Raw genomic sequence first — 24,438 nt, 5'->3', positions numbered from 1 at the left:
AGGTCCCAAGAGAAGGGGAAGAACTAGAGCAGAGCAGGTGGAAACTGTGGACAGAGCCTCTACCGTGGTTTCCCTGAGAAGGGGCGAACAGGCTCCCTCCCGAGAAGGCAGAATGAACAGGCTCAGGACTGGCGTGCTGAAAAATTTCAGCAGCTCTGGGGCACAAGGGCTGTCCCTAGCTGTGAAGCGCTTGGCCCGGGGCAATTAGGAAAGCCGGAGAGTGGCCTGGAGTGTGAGAGCCAGAGGATGTGGTCGGGCTGTGAACTCTGGATCGGTCAGTTTGTATTTGAAAAGGTGTCACTTCTCCTTTGCTCCTTCTTTCCCAGACCTCTGCATGTTGGAACGCCCCAGTGATCAATGTTGAGACCCTTTTTCTCTCTCTCCAGTCTCTCCCTAAATGATCTCAACTGGTCCCATGGTCTCAAATGCCATCTCTATGCTGCGGATTCTGAAATCTCTCCTCAACTGATCCCTTCCAAGATCCAGACCTATGCAACCACTTCTCCTGCTCCATATCCTCACCGGGACATCCAAGGAGTATCTCAAATTCGCGTGGCCAAAACTGTGTGATTCATCCCATTACCTCCACCTCACATCTGCCTTCTTACAAACACATCCCACCTCCAGCCATCCAGTTGCTCTGGTTAAAAAGAAATGATGGACAAAGTGTGTAAAATGCTCCAATGCTGTGCAATTAAATAGAACAAACTAAAAAGCCCATTACCTCATCCTCAGAAGGCTCTGTGACCTGGTTCCACCGCCTCAATGAGTCCTCTCCACGACGCTCCTCAGGCTCACCATTCCCACCCTCTGGACTTTCTCTCAAGCTACTTCCTGATGTGGGCCACTTAGACTTCCTGGCCCTTCTGATGGGAAGGCATCCACTTCCACTAGCGTACTCCCAACCTGCCGCCACCTTTAGGTCTTGAAAATCATTTCGTTCACCGAGCTAGGGACTGGTACTGGTCTGTGGCCTGTTAGGAAACAGGCTTCATCTGTATCTTCACCACTCCCCATTGCTCACATTACCTCCTGAGCTCTGCCTGCATTAGATTCTCATAGGAGCCTGAACCCTATTGTGAACTGCATATGTGAGGACTCTGGGCGGCATGCTCCTTACGAGAATCTGATGCCTGATGATCTGTCACTGTCTCCCATCACCCGCAGCTGGGACCATCTAGTTGCAGGAAAACAAGCTCAGGGCTCCCACTGATTCCACACGATGGTGAGTTATGTAATTATTTCATTATATAGTATAAGGTAACAGTAATAAAGGGCACAATGAGTGTCACGTGCTGGAATCACCCCGAAACCATCCCTCCCATTACCCGCTTGTTGAAAAATTGTCTTTCACGAGACTGGTCCCCGGTGCTGAAAAGGCTGGGGGCTGCTGATTTGGTTCATCTGGTTCTCAAATGATATGGTTTGGATCCGTGTTCCCACCAAATCTCCTGTTGAATTGTAATCCCCAGTATTGGAGGTGGGGTCTGATGGGAGGGGGCTGGACCATGGGGGCGGCTTCTCAGGTTTTAGGACCATCCCTCAGTGCTGCTCTCATGATGCAGTTCTCCTACGATCTGGTCATTTAAGTATGTGGCACCCCACTTTTTCCTCCCTCTCCCTTCCATCATGATTATAAGCTTCCTGAGGCCTACCCAGAAGCCGAGCAGATGCCAGAATCACGCTTCCTGTACAGCCTGTGGAACTGTGAGCCAATTGCACCTCTCTTCTTCATCAATCGCCCAGTCTCAGGGATTTCTTTATGGCAATGCAAGAATGGACTAATCCATCAAGTCTCACCACCTCACGGAGGCCTCCCTGACCAACCTTGCTCAAACAGCCCTAAACACAATCTCACAGCCCCTAGACACAACTCACTGTCTTATCCTGTTCAACACCTCCACGTCCCTCATCGGGACCTGACATCATCTTATTTCATCATTTGTTTATATGTGTATTGCTCACATAACATAAAGGTTCTTAAGGGCAGGGATTGGAGGTGTGTGCTCTAACTAGAATGGTCTGTGATGTGAGGGATGTGACAGGCACCTGGAGAACAACCATTATTACTGAGGTTGCCAGGACTACAAGTGTGCATGTTCACCAACAATTTCAATCCGAATTGTTCCCATCTGCGGGTAAATGGCTCTGCGGCTTTTTCCCTCTCAAGCGCTTTAGAATCCTTAAGTTCATCTTACTGCACTTAAAAATACCCGACCTGAGCAAGTCAAAAACAGAGGAGAAACCAGGCAGTTTGCATTATTGGCCTGTAGGTTTTTATTAAAACAAATATTTCTCATAGCTGCGAGGAAAGCGTTAGAATTCATCAAGCGGACTCCCATCTCTTCTCTGCACAAATAGGGCTGAAAAGGGACGGAAAGCTTCTTTCGCATGTCTAGGTTTGGTAAAGCGACAGATTTCTGTGAATGAGTCATTGAGGCTATGAATGTTTGCAAACTATAAGGCACTGACAGGCAGAAGAGAACAGATACAGGACTTCTGGGGTCCCCCGTCCTGTCCAACAACCTCCCAGCTCATGCCTTAGCTTCCACCCAGAAGGGTGAACACAGCATCCCTGTCACCTTCACTCAGACCCCAGATGAGACACGGGAACCTGCACAGCTCTGCTCCCACCACAGCTCATTAGGAAATAAATCACATTTAACAGCTCGCCCACTCACCTCCTGCAGATTATACTTCAGCAAACCAGATCTTTGTAAATTCCTTTGTACTTTGTATATTCTAAAATGCCAAGATTGTGAATCACACAAGCACTGCTCAATTTGTTGAAAGCATTTTTGCTGGAACCTCAAGGGCCCACCATGTGGGGAGAAATTATTTTTTAATACCCATTGGGCAGGACACGCCGGTGCCCCCCAGGCCACAGTAGCCATCGGGGTTCTTGCTCAGGTACTGCTGGTGGTAGTCTTCCGCGTAGTAGAAAGTCTGTCTCTCCCGGATGTCGGTAGTGATGGGGCCGAAGCCGTGCTCAGAAAGAACCTGTGGGGACACAGAAAGGCACCATCAGCTCCCATGCTAGAGAGATAGCACCTGCGGCGGGGACGCACTCAGGCCGGGGCGGCAGGGAGCGGACGCACAGCTCGGGACGCGCAGTGTGTCCCTTCAGGCTGGGTTCTGTGTATTCCAAGCAGAGCAATGCTGAGTAGGGACTTACCTTGCTGTGCCTCAGTTGACTGGGAACTGAAATCGGGTTTCCAACTGATTTTTACATCTGTAATTTACACTCTATTTCTATAGCCCTGCTGTTCCAGGAGCATGCAGGGGGTCCCTGGTTTGGACCCTGTGGTCCTCTTTGAAACTGGCCCCAAAGCTCTCCCAGGGGAAAGAGCAGGTGAGCATGGCCCCCTGGTTGTCCCTGAGCACAAATGGACGTCCCTGAGAGGGCTCAGCAGGACCACAGTGCAAGTGAAGGAAAGGGGTGGGCAGGGTAAGGATGGGCAGGTGCGGGAGGAATGGCTGCAGCGCTACCTGGCACTATCCTGTCTGCCCACCTACAGGAACAGGACCCCAGCACACTCCCAGGCTAGACAGAAGGTCCCCTCCACTTGCTGTGGCTCTGGGGTGCAGGGCTCTGCTGGGATGTCCTGGTGAGCAGCGGTCACTAGTGGTCTTTGCTCTCAACTCCAGGCCAGGGAGCCTGGGGAGTCAGGGCAGGGAAGGACATGGCCTGCGACTCATCACCGCCCTCTGTATCCTAGTTCACATCCCGGTGGCATCTGCTGCCAGGGAAAGACACATCAACACAAGCTGGGAGAGGAAAGGGGCAATTTGGGGCAGGAGACAGACTAAGAAATAGATACTGCTCCCCGTGGATTCCAGCCTGCTTCTTTTTCCCTTTGGATTTCAGCTGTGCCCTAATTCTTTCCCGTTGCAGGCTGCTTGGAGCATGTGAGAAGAGGGCCACAGAGGCTCAACCCCAGTCTCACTGCCTCCATTCAGTATAGCGCTGCAAAGCAGAGCCAGGACCTGGGTTTTCACGAGGGGACCAACCACACCCTGACTGTCCACTGGTCCGTGTGATGACGTCCTCAGGTCTGCCAAGCACAGCAAATCCAGTATTAATATTCAGCATGATTCACTCTAAGGGTTTTTTCCTGAGAAATGTCACCTATTTCCTGCATCTCTGTTTAGCCGTCTGAGCCAGCTGATGGAGGATCCCCAGGCCCAGCAGGCCCGGAACACTAAGGGGCAGGTTCTCTGCCAAGGCTGGTGGCTTGGACCAGTCAGTTCAGAGGCAGCCAGTTTTTTTGCAGGGGTTAGAAATGAGAAGGAGGAGCCATTCTAATTTCAGTTTTGACAATTTTTTGTAAACTAGCAATTATTGAGGGTCTACCATATGCCATGCTCTGTGCAAAGACTTCACAAGTGTTAATTTTAGCCTCACAACAGCCATGGGAAGGAAGTCCTGTTATTATCACCCGTGTTTAAAAGTGTATGTCAGATACTGAGCCTTGGTCCCTGACATTCGCAGCTCACCCCATACTGCACAGGCGGAGAGCCTGCAGACTGCGCTTCCCAGATTCTGCCGCCAGCAAGGCCCCGCTTCAGATTCCACCAATGAGAGATTTTGGCAGGCTACCTAACGCAAAAGGAGAAGCTATTCTTTGCAGGGCGCAGCTGTGAGGATGAGCATAGGACTTTGCAGGAAGGAGACCAGAGACTCTGCCAGCTCCTCCCGGCCCTCTCCAGAGAGCCCGTGGAATGCCATCCACGATGACTTCTGGCAATTTCAGTAACTTCTTGGTATCCTGAAATCCTGGGGTGCTTTTTCCTGACCTTCACGCTAACAGCCCTGCTAACGGTTCTGTAAACACTGAATTCCTTTTGTAGAATCCATCCAGCTTGATGGAAATGGAAGCTTTCTGTTTCCATGACTGGCCCCAGCTCACGCAGCATTTGGTTCCAGATTGTTTTCATGGAACAGAGCCTCTCTAAGAAAGAGAATGTGGGTTGGCTAACTAACAGGGGTAGATTTAGAGTTAGCAATGACCGCCTTGGAGATGGAGTATGTGCCCGCAGTGTGACTTAAACGATCGCTAGCATTTGCCCGTGAAGAAGTTGCCCGCTGAAGGAAGGCTTTGGGATGCCAGGTGGCTGTGGGAATGGAAGATTCTGGTGACGACAGTAAGGACGATGTCCATGGGGTGGGGGTGGGGGGGTGCCATCTGCTCCAGGCAGCACCAAGGAGCTTGGAGAAGAGAAAAGGGCACCAGGCGGGCCTCACATTCCTGGCCCCAGCCAAGTTGGGAGAACTGGAGAACTGAGAGATGTCAAATAATCTCTCACCTGTATCCAAATAGCAAATAAAAGATCGAACACCCAGGGGCTCTGAATTCACAATGCGAGTGGGATTCACAGGCTCACGTGGCCCGGAGCCCGGGTGCCCTCTAGCCCACAGGTGTTATCACCCTCACAGGGCCCACTCCGCGCCTGGCACCACCTGGGGGGCCTCGCCCCCGGCCCTGGGCTGACTGTGCCTGTCTACAGGGAGCATCCGTGTTCGGGGGCCACCCCTGTGCAGACCTTCCAGCCTGCCTGTGTCTGACATCCACCCTCTTCCCTGTCCTCCCAGGCGCAGCCGCTGTCTCTAGAAGATTCTCTGAGCGCAGCGTGGGAGGAGGGGGGTCCACGCAGGGAGGCCGGTGCCACTGCCCTCCTCCCCTCCTCCTCGGCTGGCAGCCACCTGCCGGCCCAGGGACCCCTTGGGGAGCCCGGAAGGGAGGTTTGCTGGTGGGCCCCGGCAGTACCAGCTTCAGCCACAAGATGGCAGACACTTCCCTAAGAAAAACCTCCAAGACCCGCAGGGAAACCGCCGCCCTCGGGCTGGGACCTTGTGCACGGGCCTGTCGGGTGGCGGAGAGAGGCGGCGGACACCGGCCTGCAATGAGCTTGGCCTCAGCCTGCGGGCTTCGGCTGTCCTTCCCTCCCCCAACTCAACTGGGGAAAAGAAGGACAAGAAAGAGACTGGGTGCGAAGGAAGGGGAAGCGGGAGCGCGAAAGGTTCCACCGAGTCTCTTCCTTGTCCTGCTTCGCCCGCGGCCTATTGCAAGTCACGCCCCCCCTGCTCCTCCGGGCAGGGCATCCCGCGGGGTCTCCCTCCCTCCCGCTGCTCGGATTTACGGCTTGTCTTCCGTGAGCTTCCGGCCGCCCTGCTCTTTCACCCTCCCCCGGGTGGGTCCCTCTGTGTGCGGCACAAGGGACAGCGTTACCTGAATTACGACCTCGGTAACCCTCAAAGAGTGCCCTGGCCTGACTGTTCACCAGGGAGGCTGGAGGGCTGTACCTGCCCAGCACCTCTCCAAACCCAGGAGGGACCTCTCCAGCCCCGAGGCAGACACCCCAGGACCTTCTCCCCGTCCCACTCCACCCCGGGCCTTCTCCCCGATTCACCCCTCAGCATTGTCTCCCTCACCGTCTTCTACATTTTCAGCCTTCCCCTCCCCCTCTGGGCACTATTTTCTTTGGTGTGGTTGTCTTGACCTATTTCTCGAATGTTCCATTCCCTTGCACACGAAATGTCCTTTCCTCTTTCCCAACACAGGAACTCCTACCCATCTCTCAGGACCCAGACCAAATGTCCCCACCTCTATGAAACCTTGCTCCATTCTGGAAGGCAGAAGCTGCTCACATTCTATGTTCCCGTGGCATTACACGGCTGGACAGCGCTGATGACGCTGCATCACAACAACCCTTCGGTTCTCTAAGCCACTGCCACCCCAGGACTGTCTGTGCCTCTCCCTTATCTCAGGGCTTCGCGTACTATGTGCAATGAATGAATGGATGATAAAATGAACTATGGATTCTTGAGATCTCTTGGACATTGTCTCAACTTCTGGATTCTACCTGGGTCCCTGTTGCTACCTCAAGCACCTCCTCTGGGGCCTGGGAAGGAATGGTGGGAAGGGGGCAGCGACCAGGGAGCTCAGGCAGCCACTTTCTATGTCCCAGAGCCCTGGCCAGTTCCATGGGTGGGTTCAGTCTTTAGATGGTGGCACTGTGGCACTGTGTCCTTGCAGGGAGGAGGACAGAAGGACACCTCCCCATCATCCTCAGCTCCTGAAAAAGCCCATTTGCTCTTCTGCGGGGACAGTGGAGTGGTGCAGGGGCAGGGGCACGTGTGGGGTGAAGATGTCATCTCTGGGTTACCGATGGTCCCTCTGGGCCCCTCCAAGTCCACTGGTCAACCTGGCACTGGGGCCAGGCTATACAGGTGCTGGTGTGGGTGCAGCCGGTCTCCTGGGCACACAACAGGTGTCCTAGTCAGTGGTGGGGCGGGGGTTCCTAGGCAGCATGTTACTGATCATGGCTGATGCACCAATGCCTGTGGTCATCCACTTTTCCTTAACGAATTGGAGCAGATGGAAAGCTTTAGATCCTGATTTCAGTTTTACTGCACTCACTGGCCCTCGGGAGCAGGAAGCAGAGGACTGTCAGGAGAGCTGCAGAGGAGGAAGAGGGTGGGGACCGCACGTAATATGCAGCCTGGTGGCCTCTCCCCTCTCCTGCCGTTCATAGGGAGGATCCATAAAAACAGCAGACCATTCGTGACTGCAGAGACAACTGCTCACCTCACCTACCGAATCTTCTGGCTCTTTCCAATAAGGAGGCTGCACCCGTGACAGTGGGGGGTCCCCAGAAGAACTGTGCTGGATGTAGGAGGCAGGGCAGTGGGGCTCCGGCCTCAAGACCCAGGCGTCCTCACAGGATCAGTCCCTGGGGGCTCGTGGGCCCTGCCTCTTGCACACCGCAGATTGTGCTCATCCTCCAGGCCCTGCAGAGGCACTTTTGGGGATGGAGAATGAGTTCAGGCCATGACAGACCTGCCTGGTTAAAAATAACTGCCAAATTGGCTCAAAAGCCCCGCCACAAGGCTGCCCAGAAACAGGTGCCCTTGCTGCTCAACCCCGGGGCCTGACTCTGCCCAGGGTGGCGCCAGCCCAGCTCCCCACTCCAGCCTGCGGGGCAAGGTACCCCCAGGACTGCGCCGAGAGCCAGGCCCACATACCCCTTCTCTCTGTTCCACTCCAGGGGAGGAATGACCTGAGCCTAACTCCCTGACCTTCTCTCTTACTGACCCCACATCAAGTTCCTTGACTTTTGCTCCTGGCATTTTTTTCTGTCTTGCTGACCTTTTAGATGGAAGTTAGTGGGACTTCATACGGTAACACATGCGGGGCGACACCTGCCTCAGGGAATTTCCGGAAGGTCACCTAACAGAATTGGTCATTAGTGCTTTTCTCACCGACCCTTCTTCAGCGGCCCCAGGAAGCCGCCTGTACCTTCCTTCTCTCGTCATTTTCTGCTTGGATGCAGCTTTTCTGCCTGTGAAATGGGCCCCTTACCTAGCTCACTGTGCTAGGGCACAGAAAGTGCACCATGCTCTGCCTGGCTTTCCTGTCGCTGAGACAGTCTTGCTCTGTCACCTAGGCTGGAGTGCACTGGCGCAATCATGGCTTCCTGCATCCCCTACCTCTTGGGCACAAGCGATCCTCCTACCTCAGCCCCTCCAGAAAAGCTGGGACTACAGGTGTGCACACCACTACGCCTGGCTAATTTTATTTTATTTGTTGTAGAGACAGTGTCTTACTATGTTATCTAGGCTGGTCTCAAATTCCTGTCCTCACGCGATCCTCTCGTCTTGGCCTCCCAGGGTGCTGGGATTACAGGTGTGAGCCACTACACCCAGCCTGCCTGGCATGTTTTAACGACTGCAGAGTACTGGCTCCATTTCCCAAAAATCCCCCCCGGGGTGAAAGCTAGCCTACCCATCCTGCCTTCCTTAAGTAGCCCCCATTTCCACACTCCTCCATAGAGTCCCCACTTCTACGGCCGAGCAGCAGATCTCTGGGGCAAGAAGGCAGGTGGGCGTCCATAAGTTGTGATGGAGCCCCCCACCCCCGAGGCCCCAGCCACCTCAGCCCCTCAACAGGCATCTCCAGCTCCAGCCACTCACAGGAACACCACAGACACATAAGAAGCTGCCAGGTCACTCTTTACAGAAGGCCTGCCAGCCAGGCACAGCGGGGCCCCATCCGCCCTTCTAGGGTGGCCAGTAAAGAGCCTTTCTTGTAATAACTGTAATGAACATGTGATCGTTCCACTGACCGCAGCCTAGCAAGCTTATGATTAGGATCATGAGATTCTCCAAGGGCCTGAGTGTCTCAGCCTGTCCCGTGAAGGTGAAATACTCTACAGCCCCCAGGAAATGCAGGGTGGCTCCCGGCAGCACAGGTGGCAGTGGGCACCAGTCGGCAAGGCTAGAAAGGCATAGAGACCCAGAGCCTAGACTCGAGCCCAGGACCCTTCTCCCCAGAAAAGGGTCCAGAACGTTTGTCCAGAATGACGGGGTTTCCAAAGGGCTTCTGCTCTCTACTCATGTGAGCCTTCCACTGACTAAAATGTGGGGTTTTTATTCCTACTTCTCAGCTGAGGACAGGGAAGCTGGGGAGAGGGGAGGCGTGTCCACAGCCACCAGTCAGCAGCAGAGGCCAGCTCTGAACCCTGGCTCCTGACTATTCCCACAGGTGGCTAGCCAAGGACGGCACCCCGCCCGGGAGCCCGATCGTTTGCAAAATATCCAAAGGAGCTCCAGACGTGGATCAGATGGTATGTGAGCCAGACTCTCCCCTCAGCTCACATTCCCAGGGCTCAAAACGTATTTATTTCACAGGCCATCTCTTTGGTTTTTGGAGACACGGTATCACTCTGTCTCCCAAGCTGGAGTGCAGTAGGGTGATCATGGCTCACTGCAACTTCGACCTCTCAGGCTCAAGTGATTCTCCGTTTTTGGGGTGTGTGTGTGTGTGTTGTGGTTAAATACACATAATATAAAATGTACTACCTTAGCCATTTTTAAGTGTACAGCTGTGTTAAGTACATTCACGCTGTTGTACAACTATCACTGCTATCTCTAGAACATTTTCACCTGAACTGAAGCTCTACGCCCATTCAATAAAAACTCTGGGTTCCCCTGCTCCCCACCCCCAGGCAGCCCCCATTCTGCTCCTTTCTGAACTGAAACTCTACGCCCATTCAATAAAAACTCCCGGTTCCCCTGCTCCCCAACCCCAGGCAGCCCGCATTCTGCTTTCTGTCTCTCTGAATTTCACTCCTTTAGCTCCCTCCTATACGTGGAATCCCACAGTATGTCTTTTTCTGACTGGTGTATTTCACCTAATGTCTTCAAGCTTCCTCCATGAGGTGGCATGCATCGGAATACCCTTTCTTTTAAAGGATGCATATGATTCCACTACATGTACATGCCATATTTTGTTGCTTTTCATTGTTTCTTTAGCTGTCAAATAATATGCATCTGGGAACATGACAAGCACACCCCACAACAGACACCTCGCTATGCCCTGGCCTGTTGCATCCGCAGCCTCCGGCGCTGACCCTGCACTCTTCTAGAGAACTGCAACAGGAACAAGACAGCGGAAGGACTTGCCCCAGGTGTGTGGCTTGGCTGTTCTTTCTCTTGCCCCACTCAGTTGATCCCAGTAGCCATGAGGCCATTAGAAAGACAGCTAAGAGAGAGCGCGCCCCGGTCACCTGATGGCAAGAGAGCTGGACTTGCCCAGCTGCCCTCCACCCAAAGGGAGATATGCCCTCTGAATACCAAGCACCACCAACTTCCCAAGTACCTCCTGATTTCAGGAGATGACAGGAGACATACTCAGAGTGCCAGGAAAGCAGCATTTGCATTTTAAGCACCAGGTTCAGTGTCTGTTTTCTAATGGATGTCAGGAGGAGTTTGCCGGGCCCCTCTAAGAGGGCTGAGGTGGACTGCAGGGTGCCTCTCCTTCATCATCTCATGTCCTCAGACTAGTCATCCTGCGAGGTGGGGCCATTATTTTACTTTACCCACCAGGAAACCGAAAGTAGTTAGGGACCTTACTCAAATTCACCTGCCTTACTCAAATTCACAAGGGTGAGGGGTAGGTCCGGAACAAGAATCTGGGTCTGGGTTCCATGCTCCCTCCCACACCCATGCTGTCCCCGGAATTTGGGGCTGTGGGGTAAAGGAAGCCCCGGGATGCCGAGTATTCTGTCCTGTGATATGTGAGAGGTGTGAAGGGACGAAACAAATCTACGAGAACTGTGTAGAGGAATTCTAAAGAGCAAGGCCGGGAGGGAGTGGACGACGCCAGCTCTAGAGATGCTGACACCTGTGCACCTGTGGGCACGTATGGGAGGGAGGGGCCTGTGTGCGCAACCCGTGTATCTGTACACACACAAGGATGCATATGGATGCACTCACCCCTCGCCTTAGAAAGATCGACCTATAGACACCTTTCACTTTTTAAAAAATGTATCACTAGGACTTTGCAAAGTGGCTCATGCCTGTAATCCCAGCACTCTGCGAGGCTGAGGCGGGCGGATCGCAAGGTCAGGAGTTTGAGAGCAGCCTGGCCAATATGATGAAACCCTGTCTCTACTAAAAATAGAAAAATTAGCCAGGCGTGGTAGCAGGTGCATGGAGTCCCAGCCACTCAGGAGGCTGAGGCAGAAGAATGGCTTGAATCCGGAAGGCAGAGGTTGCAGTGAGCTAAGATCCCACCACTGCACTCCAGCCTGGGGGACAGAGCAAGACTCTGTCTCAAAAAAAAAAAAAAAAAAAAAAAAAAAAAGTTCACTAGAAAGGAACCTGAATGTGCAAGGGTGTCTCTTAACATCTTGGGGGCCATGGAATCCCTTGAGACTCCAGTGAACACTTTGGACACTCTATCCAAATAAACTCACCATCAAATATTTGCTTATAATTTCAAAGGATTCTATGACACTCTGGAGTGCATCCAACGGTGATCAGATCCCGTGGTCTGAGCCTCCAGTCCAAAGTAGCCACTGCAACTGCCCACCCCCCAGCAGTTGCCATGCACAGGGCTCCGGAAATGTGCAGCAAAGCTGCTCGGCGGTGCCAATTTCTAAGACAGATGACCCTCATTTCCATCACAGTTTGAAGGCCCTTGTGGCAAGGCGGAATGGCTGTGCTTGCTAAAGGGAAAGTCACAGGAAAGAAAGGCGGTGTCTGCAGTTCAAACCTCCTCAGACTGCAAGCCTCATTGTGTCTGATCCAAGCAATCCCCAACCCCTACACCTACCAGAGGAATTTAGCCTTAAGTGTTAGGTTTTCGTGTAATTATTTGTAAAATGTATATGTGTATTTCATTTTGTGATCACTTTTTAAAAATATTGTGGTGGTATGAAGTTAGTTTCCTAGAGCACAAATCTAATTTATGACTGTGAGCCCATCGGAAATTAGAATCGGACTTCTAAGAGGTCAACCTGAAGCCGCTGTCTGGGAGCCAGCAGAGAGAGCTGCTTTAAGGGAAACCTCGTAGGCAGGACGCGGGCAGGTGGATTCTAGAGTCACTGCGCCCTCTAGTGGCAGAATGACGCCTGTACCAGGCACTTCACTTGGTTCCCCTCTTCCTCTTCTGCACCAAGACCACTTCGACTCCTTCCACATCCATTCCATCAAATTCCATGCTATGCTCTGTTCTGCATGTGCACACACTCACACACACATACACACACACACACACCCTCTGCAGGTTTTAAGCCCAGCCAATGCCCCCGTCAGCTATTTTAGTCCATAGGCAGCTTCTGGTTGACCACATAGCTGTTAATCAAAACTTCTGGAAAAGGATGTGAAGTGACTGGCATGGCTTTTAAATAAAACCACTGAAAAGAGCATCATCTATTTTGAGCTGGGGAGAGGTCCTGCATCTCTGGCTCAGTGGTGCACAGCGGAAGTGCCCCGCCCCTGCGGTTCAGCCACAAGGAAGGGGGACGGCTGACTGGGCACTGGCTGGGCTTACCGTGTGTGTGTGTGTGTGTGTGTGTGTGTGTGTGTGTGTGTGTGTCTTCTGATGGGGGATGAGGGGGATGGCTGACTGGGCACTGGCTGGGCTTACCGTGTGTGTGTGTGTGTGCGTGTGCGTGTGCGTGTGCGTGTGTGTGTGTGTCTTCTGATGGGGGATGAGGGGGACGGCTGACTGGGCACTATCTGGGCTTACCGTGTGTGTGTTTGTGTTTGTGTGTGTGTGTGTGTGTGTGTGTCTTCTGATGAGGGGATGAGTGCTTGTCTTCAACACTGAAGAGAACCCTGGAGCAACAGGAGCTCCAGGCTCTGGAACAATGGAACTGCCCCCATGAGTCATCAATCGCTAGTGGCAATGCAAGGAGACAAAGCTGGCCACGAGAGTGTGACAATGACAAGGAGAGCGTTCAAAGGGGCTAAAGCCTTTACAAGGCCCCGTTGGAGCTCACTGACCCTCCCAACTTTGTGAACTCATTGGGAGGGAAAGGAGAGAAAGAGGTGGCACACTTAGCTCCAACTCGGTCCATTAGGAGACCTGATTATGCAAATACGTGGTCTCTACCCAGACTGATGGGGCTTCTTAGCACAGCTGCGGTGCTCCTGGGCTCCCTCGGCTCCCAGACTCGGCAGGTTTGCCACACAGCTAATGGCTTTCATTATCTATTCCTCTGTGTCCTGTGCACCCTGGAGGTAAATCACAGTGTCTTCCCACTGCCAAGGATAGTTCTCTTGGTTTGCAAGGCAGACCCACAGAGCTACAAGCTGAGTTGTGTCTCTGCAGAGAAGGAGGAGGACGGAGGAGTTTGCTTCAGTTTGTTGAGAGTTTCAGTTTGTTGGCTCCACCTCTCTGCCCTTGCCCTTCAGACGGGCTGCAATTTGCAAGAAATGCCAAGTCTCGGCCTTTCCCCAGGCCTACTGAATCCCATGTAAGGTTAGGGTTTAAGCAGCTCTGCTGTTGTAGGCAAGTGTGTCCAACTGCATGAATGGTATCCAGCTCCCTACCCTCCTCTTGAAGTCGGGTTGCCCATGGGACTTGCTTTGGCCAGTGAGCTGTAGGTGAAAGTCACATGGGTAGTCTACAGATAGAAGCTACAAAGCACTAACGGGAATGTCTCTACTTGTCCCCTTTGCCGCAGTGATCAGCCATGTTCCAGCTAGTGATGGCTCCATCACCCTGGGCCCTCACATGAGGACAGTGACAAGCTGGGAGCAGCACTGCCCGATGGAACCTTTTATTTCCTGCACTGTCTTTCCCAGCATGGGTGTGATGCTGAAGGGTTAGGAGGTCAGCACAGTTCGGCAGAAGCGAGCAGTAGATTTCTCTGCGAAGAAGTTTTTAAACTCTCCAACTTCACTTGGTGAACGAATCTTGACAATCGTTATGGTGCACTGGCTGTGTGCCAGGGACTGGGCTAGGTACAAGGAACACAGAGACGAACAGGACAAGCTCTGCCCTAGAGGAGGAACAGGAAATGCCCACACGACGTGTCTGTAGTGCCCAGCATGAACAGGTGCCGTGCCAGTTGCTGGGGAAGCAGGCACAGGTAGGAGCAGTTCCCTCACTCCTACAGCCATGCGCCAGGGAGTGACAAGGACTCCTGTTTCCCCAGAGGTCAGTATTACCCTGGAGGAGAGAGGACACAAAGGACCGTGAATATCTACCACGAGAGGCGGAGGGGGTAATCGTAAATATTGGCCGTGCAAACAGTCCTTTGAGGGCACGGAGGAAGGAAAGGTTAATCTTTCTGGCAAAATACAGGAGGAGGGGGACACTGAACTGGACATTTGACAGTGGGCAGGCGTGGGGTGTGGGAGGCCTGCTCCAAGCAGAGGAAACTCCATGGTCAAACACAGGGAGGTGGGGGTGGGTAAGGAGGTGTGTTTGGGGGTGCTGAAGGTCTGCAGGAGAGTGCAGGAGAGCAAGGCAGCTGAAATCAAGGACATACAGGAAAGGTAGGCTGGGGCCAGGGTGAGGGGGACCTGGCAGATGGGACCCTGGGGCCCAACCACAGTAAAAGATGGAAGCAGAGGTGGATGGAGAGGCTGCTGGAGGCATCAAGCTTGTGACATATTTCTGTGTGCCCGTCTCTGGGGACCCAGAGACAGCCTCTGATCTTCCACCCATGACAATCACAGTGGTGCAAGGGGCCACTTAAAGAGACTGAAGGAACCACCTGAACGAAGGCAAAGACAGCAGGTGCTTTTGAACCTCACCTGCTTGCCTGCAGCGAGGTCTGTAAGGCTGACTGAGGTCAAACGGGGACCCATAGGAAGTGGGTGGCCGTCATCCGTTTTCCCATCACTTCCTTGTCATCCTTCAACTCCCTGCACCTCACAAATTCCAAGCATCATTTCCTGGGCGCAAGGGGAGTGTGTCCTTCTTTCTCCACTGCATGTCTTGAATAGTGAGGACCCACCAGGCTAGGCAGGGCTGGCTGCAGCCCTGGCCTGAGAAGAAGCAGGGCTGAGCTGCGCCCTCCTGGCACCAGAGCACCAAGCTCGGGATCCTGTGCTTGAAATGTGCCACACCCATTTGCTCTGGCTCAGAAGTGCACCCTCCACCCTCAGGATGGTTTCCATCAATCACGGATTTAAGGGCTGCTGGCTCCTCTTGATTTGGGCTTTCCTTTGAGGTCTGCTGGTTTTGAAAAGTCCTCTGAGTTTTCTTTTCATGGCTTTCAGTTTCAGGTGACATGGATCTCCTCTCTCTCTTTTTCTCTGTCCCTGTCTTGGTATAGATCTCTGAGGGGTTATAATCTGCTTTTTCATATCTGCAATCAATTAACTACAACTTCAGTTTTTGTTATATGCTTAGCATTTGGTACACAAAGAAAACCACTTTTCACTTTTCAGGGAGAGCCAAGGACAGCGGTTTTCACCTTGGGGATGAAATGCAGATTTCGTTAAAAGGAAAGAGCCTTCATTCCAAAAGCCTGAATAGAAAAGAACTTCAAGCATAGAAGCATATGCTTAAGTTTAGAGGACTGAATTCAGTGGGAAAATGGGACTTCTCTGAATACCATCATTTCTCATTCATAGAAGAACTGCAGCAATTCCTACTGCTGGAAAGAGGGGTCTCACTGCAGACTGGAGACAGAGAGGCCAAGTGTCCTCGCTGCCAGGGCCAGGGGTTTCTCAGGAGGCAGAATTTTCAGTGCTAACGCTAGGAAAGTAATGGCAAACTGAGATGGTCGGTCACACTGACTACAGAATGGGCAGAGACGCTTGTGTCTGTTACATAAGAGGCACTGGGTAGCTTGTTTCACTCCTCTGGGCCTCAGTTTCCTCAACTGTAAAATGAGAAAGGTCAGCAGGATGCCTCCTGTTTACTTACACCTCTCTCTTGGGGCTGTGTCTTCCAGAGCCTTTTCCAAACTGTGCTCCTTATTTTTTCCCCCAGATAATCATTTTATATTAAGAGGTAGTTCATATAAAAGTCTTCTTTTTTTCAGAGACAGGGTCTTGTTCTGTCACCCAGGTTGGAGTGCAGTGGCACGATCACAGCTCACTGCAGCCGCACATTCCTAGGCTCGAGCAATCCTTCTGTCTCAGCCTCACAAGTAGCTGGGACTACAGAAGCACACCACCATACCTGGCTAGTTTTTTGTTTTTTTTTTTTTTTTTGTAGAGATGGGATCTTGCTATGTTGTCTGGGCTGATCTCAAACTCCTGGGCTCAAACAATCCTCCTGCCTCAGTCTCCCAAAGCACTATGATTACAGGTGTAAGCCACTGTGACTGGCCTATCCTTTTATAATTCAGTGGTTTTTAAAATATTTTCAAACTTATGCAACCATCACCATTTTTTCCCCATTTTAAATTCTGTTCCTCAGACTCAATAATCTCAATTGCCTTACCTTTAAGTTTCATTCTTTCTTCTGCCAACTCAACCCTTCCAGCAATTTTTTTTTCATTTAAGTTATTGTATTTTTGAATTTCTATTTAGTTCTTTTTTTAAAAAATATCTGTCTCCTTATTGATATTCTTTATTTGTTGAGACATTACTTTAACATTTTCCTTTATTTTGTCGGTTTCCTCTAGTTCTTGGTGCACATTTATAACAGCGGATTTGAAGTCTTTGTCTAGTAACTGATACCGTAGTGTTTCTTTGTTGCCTAATTTTTTCTTGAAAATCGAACATTGTAAATAATAATTTGGCAGCTCTGGAAACAGATGTCCCTGCCCCACAATGATGTGGTGGTGGTGGTGCTGCTGTTCCTTTGTTCAGTGACCTTCTTGGACTAATTCTATAAAGTCTGTATGTTCTTTCAGGTGTGGCCATGAACGTCTCAGCTTGGTTAGTGAATCATCACCGAATGATTAGGCACCTAGTTCCCTACATGCCCTGAAGCACCAGACTCCTACCTTTGCTGAGGGTCACGTGTGTGCCGGAGCACAGGAGCCTTCGAGGCCTCCACGGCACTCCACTTTTCTTCTGTTCACTTGCTCGGGGCCTCATGGCAGCCACAAGTGAGATTAGGGCCTCCCAGGGCGTGCACCTTTCTCAACCTGCTTTCCATTTCCCACCTGAAGGGCACTTAAGTTGTTTCCAGTTCCTGGCTATTTGAACAAAGCTGCCGTAAACATTTGGGAGTGGGTATTTGTGTGATCTTATTTCTCTTTGGTAAAAATCTAGGAGTGGGATTGCTGGGTCACAGTAGGTATATTAAACCTGACGGGCAATTTCCAGTGGTTTCCCAAACTGGCCATACCACTTTGCACTCCCCATCCTCAGTCGCCGGCAGTGCGTGAGAGCTCCCGTTGCTCTGTGTCATTGTCAGCACTTGGTATTGTCAGGATTTTTTGATTTGGTCATCCTAACTGGTGTAAAGTAGCATTTCAATGTGGCTTTCACCTGCATCTGTCTAATAACTAATAAATGATGTTGGGAACCTAATGTTCCTGTTTGCCTTATGTATGTGAAGGCATTCTGCATGTGAAGGGGCTTCTTTGGTGAAGTGCCTGTTCTAATCCTGTGTCCGTTTTTTAATTGGTTGGCTTATTTGTTTTGTTGAATTTTGAGGGTTCTCTAAATACTTCAAAGTTATGTTTTGGTTTCAAATGCATAATCCCTGTCCCAAGATTCTGGTATGCTCCCATTGAGCATCTTCATTCTACCTGTGTAACATAATGTTCAATAGTTTATATTACATATAATACCTCTGTAGATCCACATTCATATACACGTATCTCTGAAAGCAACTTTTTCAGTTTGGTTCAGGACACATTTACTGTTTCCTTATTTGTGTATTATACAAAGTACCAGGTTAGTGTTTCCTTTCAGGTATTATACAAAGTACCAGGGAACCAGAACTGACTAGCCTGTGGCCCCTGTAATTGAGGAACTTTTGGTTTTAAGAAATGTGGTTTCAATTTGATTAAAATAAGAAATACTCAAGAATGACTAGCTGCAATACATCCGATTTTTTCACATAAAATTATGTGTTAAGACTGACAATGCTTTCATTATGACCGCACAAAGGCCATTCGCCATCACTCAGCAATCCCTTCTTTATGAATAGTGAAAACAGGTTGCTTAGCACAGCTCTTGACTAAAGTATCATATATTCTGAAAGAATGCAGTTTGCATTAGAAGATCTCTGCTGTAATTTTAAATGAATACTCCTGTATGCTGAGTTTATGAGATGAGATGAAAACCAAGGTCCAGGACGAAGCAAAACCGCTCTGCGGACGACGCACGCCCTTTTCCCTTCCTGGGCTAGTGTCCACAGAACAGGGCTGTTCACCATCCCCGGGAATGTTTTGCTTAACTGCAATATGACTACCTAGTTAGGAGCTGCTGGCAGAATCTTCCTGAACACAGAGAAAATGAACTTTCAAGAGCAACTTAAAAAGCAATTGCGATTTCTTAAAATCCTCATATGCCATGTTTAAAAAATAATGTTAGCAACTTTATTTTTTTATTCACTGATTAAGATGATAAAAGTTATGCTCATTTCAATATTAAGAAATTAAAAGCTCCCTTGAGACTTTCTCTTGCCCTAGGGCAGTTTACATCTGTCAACTGCAAACAGGCTGACCAGCTTGCAATCAGAAATTCTCCCTTGGGCTGCAATATGTCTAACCTCACACTCTTGGCTGGGGCTAAGAATTCAATGACTGGGTTTTCTTATTATTATTATATTCAAAGGAAACTAAAAATAAGACAAAAAAATGAAATAGGGGCTATATGAGCAAATGCACTCCAGGTACCGTTGGCTGTGATGCGTTAGCTCCCAGCTCCACGTGGTTAAGAATATGCGGTGGTGCTCAAGACAGAGAGAAAGGAAGCTTTTGTCAGTTTCCTCTAAAGCTTAAAAACGACACAGTGTGAACACAGAGAGGACGGCCCACAAAAGGCTGTTTTCCTGTGATACTGTCAGCATGACGTCTCAGAGCTGCAGGTGATAGCATGCCTGGCATTCTAGCAGCTTCAGAAACAGCATCTCCACTTCCAAGCAGGCAGCATCAGTTCTTCTGATTGCCAATAGAATAGAATCGAAGAGGACTCTGGCCTCTTTGGTTCTTCTAATTGCCAACAGACTAACAAAGAGGAAAAATGAAACCTGCATGGAGATCAGATGGAGGGGTCTCATTCTGGCTGTTTAAGCTGCTTAGCAATGAAGTACAGTCAGGATTTTTTTTTTTTTTTTTTTTTTTTGAAAGGAGGAAGGAAGGACGAGAAAGAGGGAGGGAGAAAGAAAAAATGGGTGTGGGGGAGGAGAATCCAAAATAGGCCATAGGTGTTCTTTGCCAAAGCATAATTTTCCTCTTCGTCAGGCTCAGAACCAGTGGAAGAACTGGAACTCCCTCAAGAACATAAGCTAATTATACAATTTAAATTTGCATATAATTGGCATGCTTTCCAGTTAAGACAATAAAAATCCATGTTAACTGGAATTATGAAAACGGCACTCTACACTGAAAGCAGCACTGTGTATCTCTAAGTATCAAACACTCCTTAGAATATCTCCAGGAGATCATGTTTGTGCAGAGGCTGGGGACAAGATGGGCCGGAGCTCTTCTCCTGGTTCTGCCAAACAGCATGACCTTCAGCAGCTGACCTTGAGGACTGGCCTTCCCTTCTGTAAAAGGGGAGTAAAATCTCTACCTCTCAGGGCTGTTTTGAGGAACAGATGAAAACATATCTTTGAAATAATACATCACATGGATTCTATTTCAGGAGCACTGCTCAAAAGTGTGTTAGTTATTTTTGCGATGTGACGCAATGCCACAATGTGGGAATTATGAGGTGGCGGGAGTTATGTCCAGATTAGTGGGAGCATCAAGGGCCTGGTCATCTGCATGCTGTTCCACCCTTTCCTATTCTCCACCAGCACAGCCACGCAAGTGACTTGGGTTTTTCACAGGCCATCCAGATTTCTGGTCCTTTGAAGACCTAGCCTGTTGCCAGACTTTCCATATGAGAGTGTTGGTGGCTCCTGGACAACTGTCCCCGCCACACATGCATACTCCAGGTCACAGTGTCATGAACCCACAGCAATGGATGGGACCATGGTAAGACACCATGGGAAGACCCTGGACACAGGCCTCGGAGGATCATCTTTTTCCTTTGACTTGCTCTATGAAGAAATATCTTTCTTAAAAATAGGAAGACAACGTCTTTCTCTGTCACCCAGGCTGGAGTGCAGTGGCACTATCACAGCTCACTGCAGCCTCAAACTCCTGGGATCCAGCGATCTTCCTGCCTCAGCCTCCTGAGTAGCTGGGACTAGAGGCATGTGCCACCCATGTCAGGCTAATTCTTTTTATTTTCTGTAGAGACAGGGTCTCTACAGATCCTCCCACCTCAGCCTTCCAAAGCACTGACATTACAGGCATGGGCCACTGTGCCCTGCTTCTGTGAAGAAGTCTCTTGATTGAGTCTATTAAACAGACCCAACTGAAAGTCCTACATTTCTGAGAGACAAGGACTGGCATGTGCTTACTGAGGGGGCCGGCGAGGGCCTGGAAACTGGCGCCACTTATGCGTTCGCCCTGTGCCAGGCGGCCCTGGGTGCTCTGCACATGCTGCCTCATGTTATCCTCGTCACAGCCCCTCTAGAGAACACAGTATTATCCACTGCACTTGGTAAGAAGAGTGCTTGGCAAAGGAGAAGAGAGGCAGGATTTAAACCCAGGCAATCTGACCCGGGAGACATGGTTCTCGACCACTCACCAAAGCTGCCATCTTATCTACAAAGAATTCCATGTCCCCGTGTGACAGGAGACCTTACATGATCTCTCTTCTCATGAGGGGAGAGATGAACTTCATTTAAAAACAAACGGCCCACAAGTCTATGAAAAAATGCTCATCATCACTAGTCATCAGAGAAATGCAAATCAAAGGCACAATGAGATATCATCTTACACCAGTCAGAATGGCTATTATTAAAAAGTAAAAAAAAAAAATAATAACAGATGTTGGCAAGGATGCAGAGAAAAGGGAATGCTTATACGCTGTTGGTGGGAATGTAAATGAACCTAGAGGTTGTCTCTATGGAAAACAGAGCTTTCTCAAAGAACTAAAAATAGAACTACCATTCAATCCAGCAATCCCGCTGCTGGGCATCTGCCCAAAGGAAAAGAAATCATTATATGAAGAAGACACCTGCACTCAGATGCGTATCACAGCACTATCCACTGTAGCGAAGATATGGAATCAACCTAAGTGTCCATCAACAGACGACTGGATAAAGAAAATTTGGTGTATGTGTATCATGGAATACTACTCAGCTATAAAAAAGAATAAAATCGTGTGCTTTGCAGCAACATGGAGAGAACTGGAGGCCATTATCCTAACTGACATAACCAGATACAGAAGATCAAATACTGCATGTTCTCACTTATAGATGGAAGCTAAATACGGCATATGCAAGAACATCATAGTTACTGGAGACTCGGAATGGTGGGAGGGTGGGGGAATGAAGGAGGAGAAATTACTTAATGGGTACAGTGTACCTTATCTGGGTGATGGTAATGCTATAAAAAGCTCAGACTTCGCTACTACACAATGTATCCATGCGACAGAACTGCACTTGTGTCCCTCAGAGTTAAACAAATTAAAAAAATTAAAACCTGGATTTTTAACAACATATTCCTCTATTATTTATTTAGAAATAGGATCTTGCTCTGTCACTCAGGTTGGATTGCAGTGGCATGCTCAAGGCTCCCTGCAGACTTGATCCTGGGTTCAAGTGATCCTCCTGCCTGCTCAGCCTCTTGGGTAGCTGCGGCTACAGGAACGTGCCTCCATGTCTGGCTTTTTTTTTTTTTTTTTTTAGCGATAGGGTTTTATCATGTTGCCCAGGCTGGTCTTAAACTCCCAAGCTGAAGTGATCCACCTGCCTGAGCCTCCCAAAATACTGGGTTTACAAGCATGAGCCACCACGCCTGGCCCATGCTCCTCGTTAAATGTCACTATGCAGATACAAAATCAGAGTGGTGCTAATGAATGATGCTGAGAAGCTTGATGTTTGCATATCTCCTCCCAGGGATGTGGCCCTTTCTCCCTGGCCTGTGCTTCTGGCCAATGAGCCAGTTGTGTTTGCGGTGACACAGTTTTCCTGCTCTGCTCCTGGTCTCATGATTACCCTTGAAACAAAATGAGAATTGGTGTCGAAGCGTATCAGTTTGTCAAGTTTTTAGTTGAAAGTCTAAGAAGTTTATACCTATTGGTTCTTCTTTGTAATCCTATTAATCCACTCCAAGAACCTGTGCATCACCAGTGTAGCCTAAAGATTGATGTAATCCCTGATGAAAGTCTCAGAATTGATACCTGATCAGGTTTCAGAATGCGATCACCAGGGAGAATAAGCATTACAATAAAAATGTAATAAGCAAGTAAGAATTTTGATTAAAATGTAAGCTATGCTATATTCCAGGAGCTGGGATGTTCAGATCGACAACTCCTGCTCCATTTTCTGTTTGCCACCATTTCCTGGGATCCAGAGCCTTCTCTTCTCTTGCCTACGGAATCCTGCCACTCACCATCCCACTCCAGAAACTCACACACAGACCGTCCAAGCATGGAGCCATGATTTTGCCTTTCCCAAAGCTGCTGCTCTTCGCCATTCCCTCTCCTGGCACACGGCATCATTTGTTGCCTGTCCCCCAGGCTACACGTCTCATTGCCATCATCAACTCTCCCCATCCAAGGTCTGTAGGGAGTCCTAATTGTAAAGCAAACCTTAACAGTTCACCCAGAACGGTTCACAAACCCACCTCCACCCTCATCGACACTTTCAGAGCTCGGTCATCACCCACCTTTGCCTGAACTGTGGCCACCACCCTCCGTCTGCCCTTGCTGACTCACGTCATGACTAAAAGCTGCCTCACCCTGCCCAGGACCCAGGGGAGCCGAGGAAACTCTGATGGTGAGAACGTGGGCGTTTCACATCAACCTCTGGTGGTGAGATGCCAGTTCTTGTTCATCATGTTTGCAAGAACACAAAGAAAATGCCACATCTAGGCCGGGCATGGTGGCTTGTGCCTATACTCCCAGCATTTTAGAAGGCCAAGGCAGGAAGATCACTTGAGTCCAGGAGTTCGAGATCAACCTGGGTAACACAGTGAACCTCATCTCCACAAATGAATTAAAAAATCAACCAGGTGTGGTGGCACACACCTGTGGCTCCAGCTCTTTGGGAGACTGAGATGGGAAGGTCGCATGAGCCCGGAAGGTGGAGGCCACAGGGAGCTGAGATCGTGCCGCTGCCCTCCAGCCTGGTTGACAGAGTGAGACCTGTCTCCAAAAACAAAAGAAAAATCATGCCTGACAAGGCAAGGCTCAGGGCCATCCTAGCATCAGCCTCATCTTGGTTCCTGGGGCCTGAAAAGTGGCCCAAACAACACGATTTTTCAGAGATAAGGAACACTGCCGCACCCTTCAAAGACATCAAAGGAACAAGCACAGAGCAGGGGAGAGGTGGCTCATCTGTGAAAACCCACCTTTTGTGTTTGAGAGCACGTTGCCTATTTAACTTATGCCAGGAGGGAAAAGAGAGCGACAGACTGGCCAGCACCAAGGAGACGGCTCCAATACGCCCAGGACCCTGTGACCCCGTTCCTGTCTGCACTGACACCCTGGATGCAACCCCCAGCCCGCCTATTCTTGAATGCCCCCCTTACCTGTCTCCCTTTTTTTGCTTTAAGTGCCTGAAGGATGCCCCACTTTCCCACATGACCTTGCTCAAGTCACTTAGCCTTTCTGTACTTGAATTTGCTCATCTCTAAAATGAAAGTGACAATATCATCTAGTAGAAGTGTTAGCTGAAAGGTCACAGTCTTCAAGAGGCTAATAGTCTCAATTTCCAGATGAAGAACACAGGTTCAGAGAGGTTAAGGAACTTGCCCAAGGTCACACAGCTCAAAAGCTGCCACGACTGCAGGGGATCTCCCTCAGCTCACCACACTGGACTTTCTGTGAGATCATTGCTGTGAACACACACCCTCTCCCACCACTGCCCGATACAAGTGTGTGAACCTGGGAGTCGAATACAGGGAGAGTCACTCACATTTCTCCCCTTATTGGGAAAGAGCAGGAAATAAGCTCCTTAGTTTCCACTAATGGGTTCTGGCCGCATCAGCTCATGGAAA

The 24,438-nt window shown here is 50.0% G+C and overlaps 1 protein-coding gene across 6 annotated transcripts in view; it reads right to left on the bottom strand.

Annotated features, from left to right (window-relative positions):
- Positions 1 to 2,253: 2,253 nt before the first annotated feature.
- MSRA (methionine sulfoxide reductase A) overlaps positions 2,254 to 24,438 on the bottom strand; it is a 373,388-nt gene continuing 351,203 nt past the window's right edge. For all 6 annotated transcript variants that reach the window (XM_017540446.2, XM_037742692.1, XM_017540447.2 and 3 more), the window contains one exon: positions 2,254 to 3,000. In XM_017540446.2, coding sequence (XP_017395935.1) covers positions 2,836 to 3,000 — 165 coding nt within the window. In that variant the 3' untranslated portion in view covers positions 2,254 to 2,835. The remainder of the gene's footprint in view (positions 3,001 to 24,438) is intronic.

The sequence above is a fragment of the Cebus imitator genome, unplaced genomic scaffold (assembly GCF_001604975.1).
Source record: "Cebus imitator isolate Cc_AM_T3 unplaced genomic scaffold, Cebus_imitator-1.0 Scaffold125, whole genome shotgun sequence".
Lineage (NCBI taxonomy): Eukaryota > Metazoa > Chordata > Mammalia > Primates > Cebidae > Cebus > Cebus imitator.
Note: the sequence above shows the minus strand (reverse complement) of the source record. Positions and strands in the feature narration are given on the sequence as shown.